Here is a 24,790-nt window from a genome sequence, read left to right on the forward strand (position 1 = left end):
GGGGGGGGGCAATTAATATGTGACACATTAAGGAAGTGGGGGGGACACACAATATGTGACACATTAAGGAAGCAGGGGGGGACACAATATGTGACACATTAAGAAAGGGGGGGGGCGATTAATATGTGAAACATTAAGGAAGCGGGGGGGGCAATTTATATGTGACACATTAAGGAAGTGGGGGGGGGGCAATTAATATGTGACACATTAAGGAAGTGGGGGGGACACACAATATGTGACACATTAAGGAAGCGGGGGGGGCGATTAATATGTGACACATTAAGGAAGCGGGGGGGGCAATTAATATGTGACACATTAAGGAAGTGGGGGGACACACAATATGTGACACATTAAGGTGGCGGGGGGGGCACAATTAATATGTGACACATTAAGGAAGTGGGGGGGGGGGGGACACAATATGTGACACATTAAGGAAGCGGGGGGGGGACAATATGTGACACATTAAGGAAGCGGGGGGGACGATTAATATGTGGCACATTAAGGAAGCGGGGGGGGACACACAATTAATATGTGACACATTAAGGAAGCGGGGGGGGGGGGCAATTAATGTGACACATTAAAGAAGCGGGGGGGGGGCAATTAATATGTGACACATTAAGGAAGTGGGGGGGACACACAATATGTGACACATTAAGGAAGCAGGGGGGGACACAATATGTGACACATTAAGGAAGGGGGGGGCGATTAATATGTGACACATTAAGGAAGCGGGGGGGGCAATTAATATGTGACACATTAAGGAAGTGGGGGGGACACACAATATGTGACACATTAAGGAAGCGGGGGGGGGGGCAATTAATATGTGACACATTAAGGAAGTGGGGGGGACACACAATATGTGACACATTAAGGTGGCGGGGGGGCACAATTAATATGTGACACATTAAGGAAGTGGGGGGGGGGACACAATATGTGACACATTAAGGAAGCGGGGGGGACGATTAATATGTGGCACATTAAGGAACCGGGGGGGACACACAATTAATATGTGACACATTAAGGAAGTGGGGGGGGCGATTAATATGTGGCACATTAAGGAAGCGGGGGGGGGGGGGCAATTAATGTGACACATTAAGGAAGCGGGGGGGGGGGGCAATTAATATGTGACACATTAAGGAAGTGGGGGGGACACACAATATGTGACACATTAAGGAAGCAGGGGGGGACACAATATGTGACACATTAAGGAAAGGGGGGGGGCGATTAATATGTGACACATTAAGGAAGCGGGGGGGGCAATTAATATGTGACACATTAAGGAAGTGGGGGGGACACACAATATGTGACACATTAAGGTGGCGGGGGGGCACAATTAATATGTGACACATTAAGGAAGTGGGGGGGGACACAATATGTGACACATTAAGGAAGGGGGGGGGCGATTAATACGTGACACATTAAGGAAGCGGGGGGGGCAATTAATATGTGACACATTAAGGAAGTGGGGGGGACACAATATGTGACACATTAAGGTGGCGCGGGGGCGATTAATATGTGGCACATTAAGGAAGCGGGGGGGGGGGCAATTAATGTGACACATTAAGGAAGCGGGGGGGGGGCAATTAATATGTGACACATTAAGGAAGTGGGGGGGACACACAATATGTGACACATTAAGGTGGCGGGGGGGCACAATTAATATGTGACACATTAAGGAAGTGGGGGGGGGGACACAATATGTGACACATTAAGGAAGCGGGGGGGACGATTAATATGTGGCACATTAAGGAAGCGGGGGGGGGGGGGGGGCAATTAATGTGACACATTAAGGAAGCGGGGGGGGGGGCAATTAATATGTGACACATTAAGGAAGTGGGGGGGACACACAATATGTGACACATTAAGGAAGCAGGGGGGGACACAATATGTGACACATTAAGGAAGGGGGGGGGGGCGATTAATATGTGACACATTAAGGAAGCGGGGGGGGCAATTAATATGTGACACATTAAGGAAGTGGGGGGGACACACACTATGTGACACATTAAGGTGGCGGGGGGGCACAATTAATATGTGACACATTAAGGAAGTGGGGGGGGGACACAATATGTGACACATTAAGGAAGGGGGGGGTGATTAATATGTGACACATTAAGGAAGCGGGGGGGGCAATTAATATGTGACACATTAAGGAAGTGGGGGGGACACACAATATGTGACACATTAAGGAAGCGGGGGGGGGACAATATGTGACACATTAAGGAAGCGGGGGGGGACGATTAATATGTGGCACATTAAGGAAGCGGGGGGGACACACAATTAATATGTGACACATTAAGGAAGTGGGGGGGGCGATTAATATGTGGCACATTAAGGAAGCGGGGGGGGCAATTAATATGTGACACATTAAGGAAGTGGGGGGGACACACAATATGTGACACATTAAGGAAGCGGGGGGGGACGATTAATATGTGGCACATTAAGGAAGCGGGGGGGACACACAATTAATATGTGACACATTAAGGAAGTGGGGGGGGGCAATTAATGTGACACATTAAGGAAGCGGGGGGGAGGTTAATTAATGTGACACATTAAGGAAGCGGGGGGGGGGGGGCAATTAATATGTGACACATTAAGGAAGTGGATGGGCACACAATATGTGACACATTAAGGAAGCAGGGGGGGACACAATATGTGACACATTAAGGAAGGGGGGGGGCGATTAATATGTGACACATTAAGGAAGCGGGGGGGGCAATTAATATGTGACACATTAAGGAAGTGGGGGGGGGCAATTAATATGTGACACATTAAGGAAGTGGGGGGGACACACAATATGTGACACATTAAGGAAGCGGGGGGGGCGATTAATATGTGACACATTAAGGAAGCGGGGGGGGCAATTAATATGTGACACATTAAGGAAGTGGGGGGGACACACAATATGTGACACATTAAGGTGGCGGGGGGGGCACAATTAATATGTGACACATTAAGGAAGTGGGGGGGGGGGGGACACAATATGTGACACATTAAGGAAGCGGGGGGGGGGACAATATGTGACACATTAAGGAAGCGGGGGGGACGATTAATATGTGGCACATTAAGGAAGCGGGGGGGACACACAATTAATATGTGACACATTAAGGAAGCGGGGGGGGGGCAATTAATGTGACACATTAAGGAAGCGGGGGGGGGGGCATTTAATATGTGACACATTAAGGAAGTGGGGGGGACACACAATATGTGACACATTAAGGAAGCAGGGGGGGACACAATATGTGACACATTAAGGAAGGGGGGGGGGCGATTAATATGTGACACATTAAGGAAGCGGGGGGGGCAATTAATATGTGACACATTAAGGAAGTGGGGGGGACACACAATATGTGACACATTAAGGAAGCGGGGGGGGGGCAATTAATATGTGACACATTAAGGAAGTGGGGGGGACACACAATATGTGACACATTAAGGTGGCGGGGGGGCACAATTAATATGTGACACATTAAGGAAGTGGGGGGGGGGACACAATATGTGACACATTAAGGAAGCGGGGGGGACGATTAATATGTGGCACATTAAGGAACCGGGGGGGACACACAATTAATATGTGACACATTAAGGAAGTGGGGGGGGGCGATTAATATGTGACACATTAAGGAAGTGGGGGGGACACACAATATGTGACACATTAAGGAAGTGGGGGGGGGACACAATATGTGACACATTAAGGAAGCGGGGGGGGGGTGGGGGGGGGGAAGTCTCAGATTGAAAATACACTTTATTTCCTTGGAGATTGTGAGGCCAATGAGGTGTGATTATGTCTGATATGTATTTTAAATCAACGTTTTCTTTTTTGGGTGTCAGACTAATTGTAACTTCTGTTTGCTTATTGTATTAGTTATGATGGCGTAGTTGGCAGTGTTGGGAACATGAAGAAGACGTGGCTAAAATAAATGAAATAGACGTGGCAAAAAAATAAAAATTAAATAAATAATAAAATAAATGTGGGACCAAAACTAACAACTTGAACCTTGATTACGACCTCGGACTCCTGTTTTTTTGCTTTTAAATATTTTTTTAATTGTTTTTTTATATTTTACACACACACACACACAATACCTGTGTTTTTTTTTTAGCAGAGTCGTATGTGTTGCTTAATGACTTGAATAGGTGCAACAACAGGAGGACACGTTGGGAAGACCAAGTCTCCCGGCTGGCCTGGGAACACCTCGACCAAGTAGTCGGGGAGAGGGAAGTCTGGGTTATCTGCTTAGGCTGCTTCCCCCGCGTCCCCACCTCGGATTAGCTGAAGAGGATGGATGGGACAACAACATTCTACGGCAAGTGTCATTAAAATCTTTAATGGAGGTGATATGCAAAAAAACACAATAATTGATATCTGACCTACAAAGTTATTCCTACTGAGCAGAGTGATTTCCAAAATGAAAACAATTTTTCCAAGTATGAAAAATGCCATTCCTGACTTGATACTTTAATGTGAAATTGTAATAACGTCCAAATGCAAACAAGCGTGCACATATTGTGTTGTAGTATGAAAAATGGCTGCACAAGTGATACTTCCATTTGCAGTGGAAACCCTCCCAGGCTGAGTTGAAGTGTAACTACAGTACACAACTAAGAGGAATGGAGTGCAGTTCAATATCAGAGGGGTTGTGTCATTATGAAAACATCTTTCTTATGAAGCAGAAATGTGTTTGGGATACATGTCTTGCAGCAGATGTATACAATAAAAACAAATACGGTGAGGACAATAACTCATCAGGCACTCTTCATGTCACTTTTTTTTTTACTAAGACTGTACATTTGTGCATTTTCTTACCAAAGTTATTGCCCATTTTGTGACATTGTAAAACAAAACAAAAAGCATATGCACCTCAGGCTGGGGGAGGGTTGGAGCCTTTCTTCTATCGGGACAGCAATGCAAAGAAGTTTAAGGCAAGAACGCAGAAATCCCACGGTGGACCTTGGAAGGACTTTAGTTCAGCTGTGGTGTTGGTGGGCCTAGACCACTTCCATCGGTGGTCATCCATAGTGTTTTTCCCTGTTAAGTTGGCTCTCTGTCTCAGGCGGATGTTTCCTTTTTGCCGGACGCTCGTGACGTTCCGTGGTTTCAATCTCGGCGCGCACTTGGTCTGCTCCGCCAACCTTCTTATGCCGGCAGGCTCAGTTTCTTGCCTTTCAACACTGAGGAAGACACCTTTGTTAGCGTTTGTGGCTCACAACCTTGCAAAGAAATAGAATAAAATAGAAAGTACTTCATTGATCCCTGGGGGAAATTCAGCACCACAGTTCACTCACAAACAATAAACACTTGGGTATTTTTTTACATGTGAATAATATAAATACAGTCTATTATACAGCATTATTCACATGTGAATAACATAAATACAGTCTATTATACAGCATTATTCACATGTGAATAATATAAATACAGTCTATTATACAGCATTATTCACATGTGAATAACATAAATACAGTCTATTATACAGCATTATTCACATGTGAATAATATAAATACAGTCTATTATACAGCATTATTCACATGTGAATACTATAAATACAGTCTATTATACAGCATTATTCACATGTGAATAATATAAATACAGTCTATTATACAGCATTATTCACATGTGAATACTATAAATACAGTCTATTATACAGCATTATTCATATGTGAATAACATAAATACAGTCTATTATACAGCATTATTTACATGTGAATACTATGAATACAGTCTATTATACAGCATTATTCACATGTGAATAATATAAATACAGTCTATTATACAGCATTATTCACATGTGAATACTATAAATACAGTCTATTATACAGCATTATTCATATGTGAATAACATAAATACAGTCTATTATACAGCATTATTTACATGTGAATACTATGAATACAGTCTATTATACAGCATTATTCACATGTGAATAATGCTGTATAATACACTGTATTTATGTTATTCACATGTGAATACTATGAATACAGTCTATTATACAGCATTATTCACATGTGATAGGAGCACACATAAGAACGCCAGGAGTAAAACTGTAGGCAAGTGACAGGAATTAAGTTGTGATGTTAACGAAATAAAGGCAAATAGTTTCTACTGAAATTACGACATTTTTTCAAATTCAATAGAAATGTCACAAAATAATTGGAGGAAAAATACGCCAAAAAGTGGCATTTTTTAACAACATTGTCCTAAAACTGCAAGTAAAAAAGTTGCAAGTTACAAGAAAATCATAAAATTAGTATGTTTTTGTTATATATAGCAACCTAGAAAGAAAATACGAAGATTTTATCCAATGCTAGGGAAAAAAAATGCCGTTGTTAAAAAACACTAAACGAATAATACATTTAAAAAATATATTTTTACGAATAAAGTTGCGTAACAGTTTTTTTTTTGTATGAGAAAAACGTTGGGTAAGAACAAAGATAGTCCTGTGAAAACTGGATCCTTTTATGTCGCATTATTACAAGAACAAAGTTATAAAACTAAAAAAATATACCAAATAATTGTTCGATGTTACGTGAATGTACTAAGTACTAAAACCATGGGGGGAAAATGTATGTTACGATAAACAACAACAGTTGTAAAATACTTTTTTTTTAATGTTAAAAAAAAGTTTATAGTTAAAATATTGTAATAATACAACTTTCTTTTAGTAAAACTGCCCACTTTCTTCTGGTACATCACATGTTTTTAGTGAGGTGAATTATATTCATTTAGCGCTTTACAGAGTGAAAGCCAATATGTAAATTGCATTTAAAGCAGTGTGGCTGCCACTGAGAGCAGGTGGGTCAAGTGGCTTGCCCAAGGACACAACGGCAGGGACTAGGATGGCGGAAGCGGGGATCAAACTTGGAACCCGGAACGTAATACTATTTTGTATTCATATTTTACTTAAATTTTTTTAAACACATTCTTACATACTGTACATTTGTGAATATATGATTCTTTTAATGATGAAAATATAAGACAACATATAAAAACAATTTTAAGTCCCTATTATTATTATTAGGGACGAAATGTCCCTTTGGGACGGACGACCCTATTGAATTTCTAGCGTTTTATTCTTTCTTTCTCTCTTTATTATTATTCCGCAGCTTTGAGCTGTAATTTGACCTCCTTAACATGCTTCAAAACTCACCAAATTTGACACACACATCAGGACTGGCGAACATTGCGATTTAATCAAAAAAACTAACCCCAAAACTAAAAATTGCGCTCTAGCGCCCCCTAGGAAGAAAACAGACAGAACTGCTCCTAGGAAGAAAACACAGACAAAACTGCCTGTAACTTCCGGTAGGAATGTCGTAGAGACATGAAACAAAAACCTCTATGTAGGTCTCACTGAGACATACATTTCATATATTGACAACTCCCAGCAAAAATTAACAGGAAGTTTGCAATTCCCCCTTCAAAAAAAAAGTTTTGTAAAAACCGGTCACCTTTTTTCAAACATTATCTCCTCTGAGCGCGTTTGTCGTGTCGGCTTCAAACTACCACAGGAGAGAGATTGAACCCTTCTGATTAAAAGTTGATGAAAGAGTTTTAATTATTGCGACGGTTTTGATTTTATCAGCCTTCAAAAAACCGCTGCGCTGAAAACCATTTCAAAAATGGCCGCCGTGCGCAGACACAGTGAGGGAGACGCTTTTTTTCCGTACCGTCTGCTGCTGGTGCGCACGCACCAACATTCCTGAGGGAGGGGCTGTGATGGTCTATACCAAGAGAGGGGCGGAGCTTTCTACCGATCACCACCTGGTGGGGAGTTGGCTGCGATGGTGGGGGAGGATGCCGGACAGACCTGGCAGGCCCAAACGCATTGTGAGGGTCTGCTGGGAACGTCTGGCAGAGTCTCCTGTCAGAGAAAGTTTCAATTCCTACCTCCGGAAAAACTTTGAACATGTCACGAGGGAGGTGCTGGACATTGAGTCCGAGCGGACCATGTTCCGCACATCTATTGTCGAGGCGGCTGATTGGAGCTGTGGCCGCAAGGTAGTTGGTGCCTGTCGGGGCGGTAATCCTAAAAACCCCTTGGTGGACACCAGCGGTGAGGGATGCCGTCAAGCTGAAGAAGGAGTCCTATCGGGTTCTTTTGGCTCATAGGACTCCGGAGGCAGTGGACAGGTACCGACAGGCCAAGCGGTGTGCAGCTTCAGCGGTCCCGGAGGCAAAAACTTGGACATGGGAGGAGTTCGGGGCAGCCATGGAAAACGACTTCCGGACGGCTTTGAAGCGATTCTGGACCACCATCCGCCGCCTCAGGAAGGGGAAGCAGTGCACTATCAACACCGTGTATGGTGCGGATGGTGTTCTGCTGACCTCAACTGCGGATGTTGTGGATCGGTGGAAGGAATACTTCAAAGACCTCCTCAATCCCACCAACACGTCTTCCTATGAGGAAGCAGTGCCTGGAGAATCTGTGGTGGACTCTCCTATTTCTGGGGCTGAGGTCGCTGAGGTAGTTAAAAAGCTCCTCGGTGGCAAGGCCCCAGGGGTGGATGAGGTCCACCCGGAGTTCCTTAAGGCTCTGGATGCTGTGGGGCTGTCTTGGTTGACAAGACTTTGCAGCATCGCAGACCGGGGTGGTGGTTCCCCTCTTTAAGAAGGGGGACGATAGGGTGTGTTCCAACTATCGTGGGATCACACTCCTCAGCCTTCCCGGTAAGGTTTATTCAGGTGTACTGGAGAGGAGGCTACGTCGGATAGTCGAACCTCGGATTCAGGAGGAACAGTGTAGTTTTGGTCCTGGTGGTGGAACAATGGACCAGCTCTATACTCTTGGCAGGGTTCTTGAGGGTGCATGGGAGTTTGCCCAACCAGTCTACATGTGCTTTTTGGACTTGGAGAAGGCATTCGACCGTGTCCCTCGGGAAGTCCTGTGGGGAGTGCTCAGAGAGTATGGGGTATGGGACTGTCTTATTGTGGCGGTCCGTTCCCTGTATGATCAGTGCCAGAGCTTGGTCCGCATTGCCGGCAGTAAGTCGGACACGTTTCCAGTGAGGGTTGGACTCCGCCAAGGCTGCCCTTTGTCACCCATTCTTTTCATAACTTTTATGGACAGAATTTCTAGGCGCAGTCAAGGCGTTGAGGGGATCCGGTTTGGTGGCCACGGGATTAGGTCTCTGCTTTTTGCAGATGATGTGGTCCTGATGGCTTCATCTGGCCGGGATCTTCAGCTCTCACTGGATCGGTTCGCAGCCGAGTGTGAAGCGACCGGAATGAGAATCAGCACCTCCAAGTCCGAGTCCATGGTTCTCGCCCGGAAAAGGGTGGAGTGCCATCTCCGGGTTGGGGAGGAGACCCTGCCCCAAGTGGAGGAGTTCAAGTACCTAGGAGTCTTGTTCACGAGTGAGGGAAGAGTGGATGGTGAGATCGACAGGCGGATCGGTGCGGCGTCTTCAGTAGTGCGGACGTTGTACCGATCTGTTGTGGTGAAGAAGGAGCTGAGCCGGAAGGCAAAGCATTCAACTTACCGGTCGATCTACGTTCCCATCCTCACCAATGGTCATGAGGTTTGGGTCATGACCGAAAGGATAAGATCTCGGGTACAAGTGGCCCAAATGAGTTTCCTCCGCCGGGTGGCGGGTCTCTCCCTTAGAGATAGGGTGAGAAGCTCTGCCATCCGGGAGGAACTCAAAGTAAAGCCGCTGCTCCTCCACATGGAGAGGAGCCAGATGAGGTGGTTCGGGCATCTGGTCAGGATGCCACCTGAACACCTCCCTAGAGAGGTGTTTAGGGCACGTCCAGCTAGTAGGAGGCCACGGGGAAGACCCAGGACACGTTGGGAAGACTATGTCTCCCGGCTGGCCTGGGAACGCCTCGGGATCCCCCGGGAAGAGCTAGACGAAGTGGCTGGGGAGAGGGAAGTCTGGGCTTCCCTGCTTAGGCTGTTGCCCCCGCGACCCGACCTCGGATAGGCGAAAGAAGATGGATGGATGGTCCCAGTATGAAATCTAATAAATCGCATAAACGCACCAGTGACACAATATTTGAATAAGATTACCATTCATATTACATTAGCAGCTCCCTCCATCAGTGTGTGAATGTGTGTGTGAATGGGTAAATGTGGAAGTAGTGTCAAAGCGCTTTGAGGACCTTGAAGGTAGAAAAGCGCTATACAAGTACAACCCATTTATTTATTAATATTCATATTAGTAATAATTGTATTAATATTATCCGGGTTTAGGTCGCGGGGGCAGCAGCCAAAGCGGTCCTGTCCATCGCTGCTTGCAGCCTTAATTATTATTATTATTGTGTATGTCATGGCTTAAAAAGAGCAAATGTGTTGACCAGAGTCTCTCCTAGTGGTGTTATGATGACACATTCTATAAATTTTTTCTAAATGTCAAAATTGTGACGCGTGACTCAGCTAATTCCTCTTTGGCGTCATTGCAGTAAAGAATTGGACGTGGAAATTATATTCCTGAATGACTCATGGCTCTTCAACACAAGACTGGCCTTGTGCGTGTGAGGTTAGTGGCTTTGCAGAGACGCTGATGGCAACACAGGCTCATGTCTTCTTCTACGAAACAGATGATTCCAGAAGGCGGCGTCAATAAGTGCCGGCTGAACTCCCTACAGACGGACAAGGTGCGCTCTGTAATGTTGAAGTCAACGCACCTTTGGTGACGTAAAGGTAGAAGAAGTCGCAGTAGAGGATGGTCTGGACCACGCCGGCCACGATGGCGATCATGTCGAAGAAGCCCTCGAAGTAGAAGCGCCAGATCCAGTTGAAGAGGTAGAGCGCCCGGTACAGGCCCAGACTGAACAGGTAGTGGGTGGTGATGGTCTCCGCCTCGCCCGTCTTGCTGATCATGAAGAGCTGAGGGAGGATGGCCACCGACTCCAGGTAGATGGAGAAGGTCCACAGGATCTAAGGTCAGATAGTTGACACACATTTTACTCGAGGAATCTAAAGTTGTAGCACATGATCCAGAACTTACCACATCATGTGTCAACAACCTATCATTGGATGCAACATTCATCCAAACCACAGCTAGATAGAAGTAGGAGATAAGTAGCAATGATAGTCTCACACACACACACACACACACACACACACACACACTAGGTGTGGCGAAATTATCCTCTGCATTTGACCCATCCCTTTGATCACCCCCTGGGAGGTGAGGGGAGCAGTGAGCAGTGCCACCCACACTGCTTTAAATGCAACTTAGATATTGGCTTTCACCAAACTGTGCCTACCAAGCTCCACACGCATCAAAGTTTCACTAAGTTGTGGGTCAAAAAACGGTCAGGGCAAAAGCACCTCGAGCGGGGAGAAGTCGTGGTTGATGAGGACGGCCAGACCCCCGACGGGAACCACCAGGAACTCCACCCTGAAGCTGTCGTGATTTCCGTCGTAAGTGGCACGGAACTTGGCGTAGATCAGGTAAACCGTGGCGTACGCACAGCCGATGTAGATCATCTGAAGAACAAGGTGTGCAGAAATGTCAACAAACAATGTCCGACTGGTCTTGATAGGCCTTCTGCAAACTCCCATTCATGAGTGACTTGATTATTAAGGAGACCTAGCGTACATTACACTGCTTTGCTACGTCGTCTGCGGTCCAAAGCTAAGATCTCTGATGTCTTCTTTGGCACTTCATTATAAACCTTGGCATCTTTAATTCACAGGACGTCAAAGTAGTCCCCCCTCTCCCACATTCTTTAATTGTGTTTGTAAGTTAGCACACTCCGGGTGTTAAGTAGGCAGGGGAGAAAAGTGGTCCTGGTCTCACCTTCATGCATGTGTTGTAGAGCGAGATAAAGGAGGTCAGCAGGTCCAGGTAGCGCGTGGTGAACACAATGGCAAACAGGATTTGACTCTTTCCAGAGATACCTTGAAAGAATGGCAAGACAAGGTCAACTGCTTGGTAAGGCATCTGTGCCTTGGTGAACAGCGCCACCTTCTGGGGATGTTCATGCATGTTTACACTGAACACTGAACCCTGTCTAGCTTAGTACACGAGCGTAGAATAAGATGGAAGAAGGATCAAGGGACACGTTAAAAACATTTGGCAAAACCTCTGGTTGTGGTCAGACATATTCTGTATGACAGCAATGATGTGCTGTGTTTAAGGACGCCCTGCACAGCAATGATGTGCTGTGTTTAAGGACGCCCTGCACAGCAATGATGTGCTGTGTTTAAGGACGCCCTGCACAGCAATGATGTGCTGTGTTTAAGGACGCCCTGCACAGCAATGATGTGCTGTGTTTAAGGACGCCCTGCACAGCAATGATGTGCTGTGTTTAAGGACGCCCTGCACAGCAATGATGTGCTGTGTTTAAGGACGCCCTGCACAGCAATGATGTGCTGTGTTTAAGGACGCCCTGCACAGCAATGATGTGCTGTGTTTAAGGACGCCCTGCACAAGTCAACTCAAACATCCTCTATAGTAGGGCCAGAGCACTCTGCTGGTTTTAACCATGCACTGCAGAAACATCAAGGATCTATAGGATGTGTTTGCTACACATTATTTTATTTATTTATTTATTGGTGACATTTAAACAACTAAAATGTTGTTTGTGGTTGTTAACAAGTTTGTGTGACTTTCCTTGTTTTTTTTTCCTTTTTCATGCAAATTCTACAATTGCCTTGCAACACAACACCACAAACAGACTGTGGTACTGAGATTCTGCGGTTTTTAGGGATGTAGGCTATGGCAAACACACCTTCTAGAACAGGGGTCACCAACACCAGGTCGCCCATAGGGACCAGATGAGTCGCCCGCTGGCCTGTTCTAAAAATAGCTCAAATAGCAGCACTTACCAGTGAGCTGCCTCTATTTTTTAAATTGTATTTATTTACTAGCAAGCTGGCCTCGCTTTGCTTGACATTTTTGATTCTAAGAGAGACAAAATTCAAATAGAATTTGAAAATCCAAGAAAATATTTGAAAGACTTGGTCTTCACTTGTTTAAATAAATTCATTTACTTTTTTACTTTGCTTCTTATAACTTTCAGAAAGACAATTTTAGAGAAAAAAATACAACCTTAAAAATGATTTTAGGATTTTTAAACACATATACCTTTTTACCTTTTAAATTCATTCCTCTTCTTTCCTGAAAATTTAAATCAATGTTTAAGTAAATTTATTTTTTTATTGTAAAGATTAATATACAGTATACATTTCAATTTAATTCTTCTGTTTTTTCGACAAAGAATATTTGTGAAACATTTCTTCAAACTTATGATTAAAATAAAAAAAAAATATTATGTCAAATCTAGAAAATCTGTAGAATCTAATTTAAATCTTATTTCAAAGTCTTTTTAATTTTTTTTTCAATTTTTGTTCTGGAAAATCTAGAAGAAATAATGATTTGTCTTTGTTAGAAATATAGCTTGGTCCAATTTGTTATATATTTTAACAAAGTGCAGATTGGATTTTAACCTATTTAAAACATGTCATCAAAAAATATATATTTATTGTGAGAAATCATTAAGATGATCAGTGTTTCCACATAGATAAATATCATTAATTATTAATAATAACATAGAGTTCAAGGTAAATTGAGTAAATTGGCTATTTCTGGCAATTTCTGGAAGTGTGTATCAAACTGGTAGCCCTTGGCATTAATCAGTACCCAAGAAGTAGCTCTTGCTTTTCAAAAAGGTTGGTGACCCCTGTTCTAGAACCTGTGTCTAAGTCAGGGACCATGAATGATATGATCTATGATGATCTTTGATTAGTATTAGAACACAGCTGCCATCAGTGTTGGTGCTAGGAATTTTCAAAATGGGGACCCAGGGACCCCATCTAGTCATAAGAATGGGGTCCCATTTTTTTGTAAGCGTTTTGAAAATCGACCGATTGAAACTTTTATTATTAGATTGCACAGTACAGTACATATTCCCTACAATTGACCACTAAATGGTAACACCCCAATAAGTTTTTCAACTTGTTTAAGTCGGGGTCCACGTAAATCAATTCATGGGACAAATGACAAATGTATGCATCATCCTGTTATATCTCACATTCTATATTGTGTTTTGGGAAAAGGTTGTCATAAACATTACTTCATTCAATAAAAAAATATATATAAAAAGGAAAACCCTTTTCATGCATATGTAAATGTATTCAGTTATAAACATTCTTTCACTTCCTTCTTCCCTGTATGGATCTAAACTTGACCGCTGCCGGTAGTTTTCTCTATATTTTTATTGTAATATTTTCAGGATGTGTTTGTTCTATTTTTGGCCAAAGTAAGACAAAGAAAACAATCTGAAGTTGTCTTTATTTTGTAGTTTTAATGCAACGATTTTAATAGTCCGGCCCGCATGAGCACATATTTTCCCTCAGCTAAAATGACTTGGACACCCCAGTTCTGTAACAAGAACCAGGGATCTTTTTAATGTAGGTATTATTTTTTATGGACCAGCCTTCCCCACGTGATGGATAAATACAGCAAATATAAGTGCATGAAAAATACAACACTGCAACAATGCAGTTGGAAATGAACCTTTGGCTACAATCTGACACTTGAAGCTGTTATACAGTATGTTCATTATTGTGCATTGTCCCATTTAACAAATATATAACAAACAGTGACTTATATTGTACTAAACACCCATGAAGAAGATCATTGATGTGTCTATTAGGACAGGCAAAGGTTAAAAATATAGTCACTTATTAATTATTTCATGTCTCTTTGCGGCCAGGTATCACAGAAACATTCTACTATTTCAAAGAATGTAATACTCTGGTGTCTTTAAAGGCCTACTGAAAGCCACTACTAGTCTGATAGTTTATATATCAATGATGAAATATTAACATTGCAACACGTGCCAATACGGCCGCTTTAGTTTACTAAATTACAATTTTAAATATCCCGGGAGTTTCATCTTCGAAACGTCGTGTAATGATGACGTGTACGCAAGACGTCACGGGTTTTTAGGAAGTATGATCACTACACACACACACAGCTAAAAGTCGCCTGCTTAACGGCATAATTATACAGTTTTTTTGGACATCTGTGTTGCTGAATTTGTTGCAATTTGTTCAATTAATATTGGAGAAGTCACAGTAGAAGGATGGAGTTGGGAAGCTTTAGCCTTTAGCCGCACAAACACACGGTGATTCCTTGTTTAAAATTCCTGGAGGTGAAACTTTACTATGGATCCCAACCACATGTCAACCAGCAGGTTTCGGTGAGAAAATTGTGGTTAAAAAGTCGCTTCTTACCGGAGAAAAGCTGAGCTTGTGCCGCCCATAAAGCTGCCGTCGACTTCCCTGAGACACTGGCGTCAACACAAGTGGAGACACACCTCCGACTATCAGGTACTGTTAAACTCACTAAAATACTAGCAACACAATAGAAAGATAAGGGATTTCCCAGAATTAACCTAGTAAATGTGTCTAAAAACATCGGAATCCGTCCCAATGCAATCGCATTTTTTTTTTACTTTATTTTTTATTTTTATTTTTTCCTAGTCCGTCGCTATCAATATCCTCAAACACGAATCTTTCATCCTCGCTCAAATTAATGGGGAAATTGTTGTTTTCTCGGTCCGAATAGCTCTTTTTGTTGGAGGCTCCCATTATAAACAATGTGAATATGTGAGGAGCCATCAAACATGTGACGTCATCGTCTGCGACTTCCCGTAGAAGCAGGGCTTTTCTCTTAGCACCGAAAGTTGCCAACTTTATTGTGGATGTTCTCTACTAAATCCTTTCAGCAAAAATATGGCAATATCGCGAAATGATGAAGTATGACACATAGAATGGACCTGCTATCCCCGTTTAAATAAGAACATCTCATTTCAGTAGGCCTTTAAGGATGTATTGTACTGCAAAAACACTAGTCAAAGATCGTCCGCATCAACAGATGGGCACTTTGGTTATTTCTCATATTCTTCTGAAGGATTTACACAACTCCCGTTGCCTCGACAGAGCAAAAAGCATCACCAAGGACAGCACACACCCTGGCTTCCACCTGCTACCATGGGGCAGGTGCTACAGGTGCATCAGAGCCAGAACAAACAGGCTGAGAGACAGCTTCTTTCCCAGAGTTGTCACCATCTTCAACTCAAACTTATAATAATTTATTCCCCCCTATACAATATCCTACCCCAATACCCTACTGTGCAGTATTACCCCTTCGAGTGCAATATGTCCGACACTGATTTTCATTACTTTATTACGCTGGTACTCTTGATTTGTTCTGTATATTGTACAGTTTTTTGTATAATATACAGGGTTGCTTATTGTTTTTATTGGATAGAAGTCTGTTCATTTATATTCTTATTTTCCAACTTTATTACTTATGTGATTTATTTTGATTCCATATTTGTTTCCACTAGTTGTAGTCCTTAATCTCGTTACATGCAAATATAATGACAATAAAGTCCATTCCATTTTATTGTGTTCTAGTGCTTATGAGACAGATTTTTGAAAAGAGTCGTGTCATTTCTCTAACAAATGGCCTTCCCTCACCAGCTAAGAAAATACGTTTTATATTAAATTCGGTAACTACAAGCTATAATATAAAGCAGGGGCGCTCACACTTTTTCTGCAGGTGAGCTACTTTTCAATTGACCAAGTCGAGGAGATCTACCTCATTCCTATTTATAATTTATATTTATTTATTTATGAAAGAGACATTTTTGTTAACAAGTTAATGGTGTTTAATGATAATACAAGCATGTTTAACGCACATAGATTCCCTTTTTTCATGAAGACAAGAATATAAGTTGGTGTATTTGATTCTGATGACTTGCATAGATTGGAATCAGACAGTGGTGCTGATAACGTCCGCATTTTCAAATAGAGGAGAAAAAAAGTCCCCCTTTCTGTCCAATACCACATGAAAGTGGTTGGATTTGGCATCTCATTTGTCCAACTTGCATACTGGTTTTTAAACACTTTGTTATGAGAGTAGCATATGTGTGTGGCCCTTTAATGTCTGGCAGCAGGTGAGTGTGTGGGCGAGAGAGGAGAGGGAGCGGTCGCTGAGTGGCTAGTGGTTTTGTGTGGGATTTTGAGTGTGTGCAAGACGGAAATAAAAAGCCACGATTTGCAACTAATCGCTCATTTTGCCCTGGAGTCCGGAATTGTGAAGACCCACTGCCGGGTAAAGTGAAGGGTGTTGCCCCGAGAATCCATCGGCCTTGGAGAAGTGTCTCCCCTGCGCTCCTTGACTACGGTCTAGGCGCCGCAAGCAGGAAAGGTGCAACAACTTTAGAAGAAATACATTGGCATCAAACTCCGTAGCTTGCTAGCTTGTGCAGGCTACCTTTCTGAGACTCTTATTTTGTTAGCACAGGCAGGATGAAGCAGGTCTTTTATGGTGAAGACAGGAACTGTGCAGTCGGTCCTTAGAGTTTAGACAGCCAAGAGTCTGTTGAAATAAAAAGTGTTTCTCTCCGTCCTGTCAGTGATTTTTTTCTTAATAATGAGCTGGCAGCAGCCAGCGTCATCTCACAAGATCCTCGGGTGCCGAGAATGTCAAACAACTCACCAAAGTGAAGTCTTGGTGAAGAGTGATGATTGCTCATGTTTATGTCTATTTTTTAATGCCTGGCTTGCGATCGACTGACACACCCTCCGCGATCGACGCAATGGGCATACCTGATATAAAGGATATTTAAGTGTTGACACGTAAGGTCACGTCCAACCGGCAGGAGGCCACGGGGAAGACCCAGGACACGTTGGGAAGACTATGTCTCCCGAATGGCCTGGGAACGCCTCAGGATCCCTTGGGAAGAGCTGGACAAAGTGGCTGGGGAGAGGAAAGTCTGCGCTTCCCTGCTTAGGCTGCTGCCCCCGCAACCCGACCTCAGATAAGCAGAAGAAGATGGATGGCACTTAAAGACCTACTGAAAGCCACTACCACCGACCCTGCAGTCTGATAGTTTATACATCAATGATGAAATATTAACATTGCAACACATGCCAATACGGCCGGGTTAGTTTACTAAATTTAAATTTTAAATTTCGCGCCAAAATACCCTGCTGAAACGTCTCGGTGTGATGACGAGTGCGCGTGACGTCACGCATTGTAGAGGACATTTTGTCCCAGCATCGTTCCCAGCTATAAGTCGTCAGTTTTCATCGCATAATTCCACAGTATTCTGGGCACCTGTGTTGCGGAATATTTTGCAATTCGTTCAATGAATAATGGAGACATCAAAGAAGAAAGCTGTAGGTGGGAAGCGTTGTATTGCAGCCGCCTTTAGCAACACAAACACAGCCGGTGTTTCATTGTTTACATTCCCTAAAGACGACGGCGAAGCTTTACTATGGAACAGAGATGTCAAGCGAACACAGTTGGATTGGACCACACACACAAAGTACGGTGCATTATGCAGCGATCATTTCGAAAGATCGTGTTTCGAAGAGGGTCCCTTGCGAAGGGCAGAGATGGGCATCGCCACCACCCGTCGAGTGGTGCAGAAGAAAGGTGCGGGGCCAACCTTCAGGTTGTACAGGTACCACCACATAATCTCACTAAAACACTTGTAACACAATAGGCAGATACGGGATTTTCCAGAATTATCCGAGTAAATTTGTCTAATAACATCTGAATCGCTCCCACTGTATAGTCTTTTATTTTCTTCCAGTCCTTCACTCTCACTTTCCTCATCCACGAATCTTTCATCCTTGCTCAAATTAAATGGTAAATGGGTTGTATTTGTATAGCGCTTTTCTACCTTCAAGGTACTCAAAGTGCTTTGACACGACTTCCACATTCACACACTGATGGAGGGAGCTACCATGCAAGGCACTAACCAGCACCCATCAGGAGCAAGGGTGAAGTGTCTTGCTCAGGACACAACAGACTTGACGAGGTTGGTACTAGGTGGGGATTGAACCAGGGACCCTCGGGTTGTGCACGGCCACTCTCCCAACTGCACCATCGTCGCTTTCTCGGTCCGAATCGCTCTCGCTGCTGGTGGCCATGATTGCAAACAATGTTTAATGTGAGCAGCGCCATCGTGACGTCACGCGCATATCGTCTGCTACTTCCGGTACAGGCAAGGCTTTATTATCAGCACCAAAAGTTGCGAACTTTATCGTTGATGTTCTCTATTAAACCATTTCGGCAAAAATATGGCAATATCGCAAAATGATCGAGTATGACACATAGAACGGACCTGCTATCCCCGTTTAAATAAGAACATCTCATTGCAGTAGGCCTTTAAATATAATCGAACATGACCTTTTGTCTTCTATAAAGCTTTTGACGCCACAGTAACATTGTAGTAAGAGTTGATAAGTGCGTCTTTTTCGGCGACAATGACGGCAATAAACCCCGTTCCTCGAGTTAGTGTCGGAAGAGTGTCGTCGTACTGTGCAGCTAACTAGCTAGCACGTTAGCTACTTCCGTAGCGCCTTCTCCACGCCACGTCAGAGGCCAGACAGCAACAACCGAACACCGAGCGATCGATACTCGGCGTGGTGATGTGTGTGTTGTGCGGAAAAGATTGAAATGCAAAAAGGACTGAAATGTGTGTGCATAATTGACGCAAGGCGACAAACAACACGACCGGCAGTCATTTTACACTTTGAATGTAGTAGTCGCGCTCCAACCGTGGGTTAGCAAACTCAAACACTCCAAAGCTAATCAATTATATAGCAAAATCACACAGTTAGGTCAAGTGTTAATCACTTCATTTTATTATTATTATTATTATACACTTCCCTGTGAAGGAGTGCTAGTCCTACTAATGAATGGGGAGCTACTTAGCTAGCAGTCCAGTAATGTAAGCCTGCAGGAGTCAGTTAAGTTGAATTGAGCCAGCAATATAAGACATGAATTAAGAGTATACAAGAAGAGTTGTTGCCACTCACCTGCACAATATAAGACATGAGTGAATAGTATAGAAGAAGAGTTGCTGCCACTCACCTGCACACGACCTGCTCCTCCAGATCTTCAGCAGCAAGATGATGATCGCCGCCAAGTGCGAGAGATCTCCAGTCAGTCGGAAGATGTTCATGGCTGCAGCCCGCAGATATTATACTTTTTCCTGCTACACTTGTCTACTTTCCAACGGGACCTTCCGCCTGCGTTTGCGAGCAAAAGGGGACCAAAGCAAATTAAGGGTCTTCTCTTCTGCGGCTTGGAAATATGGCGAGAACGCAGGTCGACGTGGAAGGGGGCGTGAACACAACACAGACGGCGGCTGTGATTGGTTAGACCTTTGACTGGCAGCGGATATGTCCCGCCTCCCTAGTGTATGTGCGTGGCTGGCCACCGGGGGCGGGGACAAGGGACCTTCGCCAGGGACTATAAGGGGGGACAAGGGACCTTCGCCAGGGACTATAAGGGGGGACAAGGGACCATAACCAGGGACTATAAGGGGGGACAAGGGACCATAGACAAGGGACCATAACCAGGGACTATAAGGGGGGACAAGGGACCATAACCAGGGACTATAAGGGGGGACAAGGGACCATAACCAGGGACTATAAGGGGGGACAAGGGACCATAGACAAGGGACCATAACCAGGGACTACATGGGGTGAGGGATTGATTGATTGATTGAAACTTTTATTAGTAGATTGCACAGTACAGTACATATTCTGTACAATTGACCACTAAATGGTAACACCCCAATAAGTTTTTCAACTTGTTTAAGTCGGGGTCCACCTTCATCAATTCATGGCATTAAGGAAGAGGGAACAATAGCCAGGGACTACACAGGGGTTGGGAGGGGGGTTGACAAGGGACCATAGCCAGGGTCAACACAGGGGCAGGGCAGGGGACCATAGCAAGGGACTACACGGGGGGAACATGGGACCATAGCCAGGGACTTTTACGGAGGGGGGGGGACAAGGAACCATAGCTAGGGACTATACGGGGGGGGGGGGGTGAGGAACCATAGTCAGGGACTATACAGGGGGGACAAGGGACCATAGCCAGGGACTATACGGGGGGGGCGAGGGACCATAGCCAGGGACTTTTACGGGGGAGACAAGGAACCATAGCCAGGGACTATACGGGGGGGAACGAGGAACCATAGCCAGGGACTATACGGGGTGGACAAGGGACCATAGCCTGGGACTATACGGGGGGAGAAGGAACTATAGCCAGGGACAACACGGGGGGGTCAAGGGACTATAACCAGGGACTACACGCGGTGGACAAGGGACTGTAGTCTGGGAATATACGGGGGGGCAAGGGACCATAGCCAGGGACGGGGGTGGGTGGGGGCGAGGACTACACACTACACAGGGGTGGGGAACAAGGGACCATAACCATGGTGGACTACAGAAAATTTAAGTTACCTTTGACTATGAGTATTAAAATCATTTATCATTTAAAATGTTATACACATTATGCAATCTTTCTTAGCAAAGCTTTTGTTGTCATTACATCCAATATGCAGAAGCTGCATGGATAAAATGAGGTAGAGAAATAAAATATATACAATAAATACATTTTAATATGTATTGAAAAGTGCTTCTAGCAACCGTCTATCAGGCGTCAGCAGTCTATCAGCAATCTATCAGCTGTCTATCAGCTGTCTATCAACTGTCTATCAGCCGTCTATCAACCATCTATCAACTGTCTATCAGCCGTCTATCAACTGTCTATCAGCCGTCTATCAGCTGTCTATCAAATGTCTATCAGCTGTCTATCAGCCGTCTATCAGCTGTCTATCAGCCGTCTATCAGCCGTCTATCAACTGTCTATCAGCTATCTATCAACTGTCTATCAGCTGTCTATCAGCTGTCTATCAGCTATCTATCAACTGTCTATCAGCTGTCTATCAACTGTCTATCAGCTGTCTATCAACTGTCTATCAGCTGTCTATCAACTGTCTATCAGCTATCTATCAACTGTCTATCAGCTGTCTATCAGCCGTCTATCAGCAGTCTATCAGCCGTCTATCAACTGTCTATCAGCAGTCTATCAGCTGTCTATCAACTGTCTATCAGCAGTCTATCAGCCGTCTATCAACTGTCTATCAGCAGTCTATCAGCTGTCTATCAGCAGTCTATCAGCCGTCTATCAACTGTCTATCAGCAGTCTATCAGCTGTCTATCAACTGTCTATCAGCTATCTATCAACTGTCTATCAGCTATCTATCAACTGTCTATCAGCTGTCTATCAACCATCTATCAGCTGTCTATCAACGGCGTGGCGCAGTGGGATAGTGGCCGAGCGCAACCCGAGGGTCCCTGGTTCAAATCCCACCTAGTACCAACCTCGTCACGTCCGTTGTGTCCTGAGCAAGACACTTCACCCTTGCTCCTGATGGGTGCTGGTTGGCGCCTTGCATGGCAGCTCCCTCCATCAGTGTGTGAATGTGTGTGTAAATGTGTGTGTGAATGTGTGTGTGAATGGGTAAATGTGGAAGTAGTGTCAAAGTGCTTTGAGTACCTTGAAGGTAGAAAAGCACTATACAAGTACAACCCATTTATAACTGTCTATCAGCCGTCTATCAGCCGTCAGCAGTCTATCAGTAATCTATCAACTGTCTATCAGCCGTCAATGAACTGTCCATCGGGCAGAATGTATGCAGCGCTGGCAACAAGCTGGCTGAAGTCTGATTGGATGAAAGGTCTAACAAGCAGTACTGGAGGATAATAAGACATGAAGGGAATATGATGAATACTTTACAGAAAGTAGATTATAATGAACTTTGAAGAATCTATGATCATGGTTTATGTTAGGCCAGCAGAGAAGACCACACCACGGAACAATAGGTCAGGTGACTCCGCTCAACTCAATTAGACTGAGCAAAACCTAGTTAGCCATGTTGCAAAGCTGTGCAGGCCTGATGAAAAAGCGGAAGGAAGTAAATGTTGAGTAAGTGGAATTTACCCATTTTCATCGCCTGGTGCACAGACTCATGAGAACACTGATTGCTCGTCTGCAGACATGTTGTCTTGGTTTTGGTTCTCTCTCATTCTCACCTGCCAGCCACCACAAGGTAAGCACTTTTGCTCCGCGGACCCAGTCTTCAGTACTCCACTTTGCCCGTCTGTTCTTTCAGGCGCGGCCCAGCTCCAAAGCTGCCTATCACAAGCCAGCGATGTCATTTCACGAGGGACGGGACAAGACGCCGAGATCTGGTGCAGGGTCCACCCCAACTGCTCCACCAAGGGCCTGCGTCACCAATGGTTCGCTTTCAAGCGCGATAGTCATTTTCCTCTCCACCCGGACAAACAGCCTCACAAGTACAGCCTCCAAGGAGCAACTTTACAAATAATGTCCCTCGACGCCAACGACAGCGGGATTTACTACTGCGGCAGCACCCTGTCCCACGGAGAACCCAGACCTAGGACTCAGCATGTAGGGCTGGGAACCATTCTTGTTGTTAAAGGTAAACCCTTTCAGTTGTTACTGTAACCGTATCAAGTCACTCAAGTCAAAATGGACACCCGACAAGTAGAAGCATGTCATGTCCACAAGTAACAGTCAGATTAATAGCAACATCTTCATTCCCAACTCAAAATATTCAACATTTATTAAAAATAAAAAGCTCTAAATAGTAGATTCACCTAATGACTCGAGGAGGAGGCTTCAAATCTGCTTACATTTGATGAAATGAAAATATGTGTTTTGAATATTTCTTAAAACATTGTTAACTCAGTTGAGATTTCAGCTTACTTCAAAGTGATGATAAGAATAATAAAATGTTTTCTTTTGTTTGCAGAAAAAAACAAGCTAATGGTGGGACATGTTCTGCTATGGTTAACCTTCGTCCTCCTGGTCATCTACAGCCTGGCAACACTCACACTTGTCATTCAGAAGAAGGTAAATAATACACCACTTGATGCATGATACACATGACCACAGTGTATTTATTACACATGTGAATGATATTATATATACATGCAAGTGTGTAAATATATATATATATATATATATATATATATATATATATATATATACACAAACCCCGTTTCCATATGAGTTGGGAAATTGTGTTAGATGTAAATATAAACAGAATACAAAGATTTGGAAATCCTTTTCAAGCCATATTCAGTTGAATATGCTACAAAGACAACATATTTGATGTTCAAACTCATAAACATTTTTTTTTTTGCAAATAATAATTAACTTAGAATTTCATGGCTGCAACACGTGCCAAAGTAGTTGGGAAAGGGCATGTTCACCACTGTGTTACATCACCTTTTCTTTTAACAACACTCAATAAACGTTTGGGAACTGAGGAAACTAATTGTTGAAGCTTTAAAAGTGGAATTCTTTCCCATTCTTGTTTTATGTAGAGCTTCAGTCCTTCAACAAGCTGGGGTCTTTTTTGTCGTATTTTACACTTCATAATGCGCCACACATTTTCCATGGGAGACAGGTCTGGACTACAGGCGGGCCAGGAAAGTGCCCGCACTCTATTACTACAAAACCACGCTGTTGTAACACGTGGCTTGGCATTGTCTTGCTGAAATAAGCAGGGGCGTCCGTGATAAAGATTGCTTGGATAACAACATATGTTGTTCCAAAAGCTGTATGTACCTTTTAACATTAATGTTGCCTTCACAGATGTGTAAGTTACCCACGCCTTGGGCACTAATACACCCCCATACCATCACACATGCTGGCTTTTCAACTTTGCGCCAATAACAATCTGAATGGTTGTTTTCCTCTTTGTTCCGGAGGACACCACGTCCTCTGATTCCAAATATAATTTGAAATGTGGACTCCTCAGACTACAGGACACTTTTCCACTTTGCATCAGTCCATCTTAGATGAGCTCCGGCCCAGCGAAGCCGGCGGCGTTCCTGGGTGTTGTTGATAAATGGCATTTACTTTGCATAGTAGAGTTTTAACTTGCACTTACAGATGTAGCGACCAACTGTAGTTACAGACAG

General features: G+C 43.8%; 2 protein-coding genes across 2 annotated transcripts in view; one reads left to right on the plus strand and one right to left on the minus strand.

Moving 5' to 3' along the window:
• Positions 1-4,312: 4,312 nt before the first annotated feature.
• Positions 4,313-20,108, minus strand: LOC133541329 (ER lumen protein-retaining receptor 2). The gene is made up of 5 exons (XM_061884686.1): positions 19,854-20,108; positions 11,748-11,848; positions 11,276-11,434; positions 10,627-10,879; positions 4,313-5,172 (listed from the first exon to the last, which is right to left on the minus strand). Exons 1-5 carry the CDS (start codon positions 19,942-19,944, stop codon positions 5,138-5,140), a joined length of 639 nt encoding a protein of 212 aa, XP_061740670.1. The 5' UTR covers positions 19,945-20,108; the 3' UTR covers positions 4,313-5,137.
• A 2,625-nt stretch (positions 20,109-22,733) lies between these two features.
• Positions 22,734-24,790, plus strand: part of si:ch211-139g16.8 (uncharacterized) — a 15,627-nt gene continuing 13,570 nt past the window's right edge. Inside the window, exons 1-3 of the mRNA XM_061884691.1 lie at positions 22,734-22,887; positions 22,951-23,280; positions 23,614-23,714. Of these exons, the coding sequence (XP_061740675.1) occupies positions 22,836-22,887; positions 22,951-23,280; positions 23,614-23,714 (483 nt within the window). The 5' untranslated portion in view covers positions 22,734-22,835. The remainder of the gene's footprint in view (positions 22,888-22,950; positions 23,281-23,613; positions 23,715-24,790) is intronic.

The sequence above is a fragment of the Nerophis ophidion genome, linkage group LG23 (assembly GCF_033978795.1).
Source record: "Nerophis ophidion isolate RoL-2023_Sa linkage group LG23, RoL_Noph_v1.0, whole genome shotgun sequence".
NCBI lineage: Eukaryota > Metazoa > Chordata > Actinopteri > Syngnathiformes > Syngnathidae > Nerophis > Nerophis ophidion.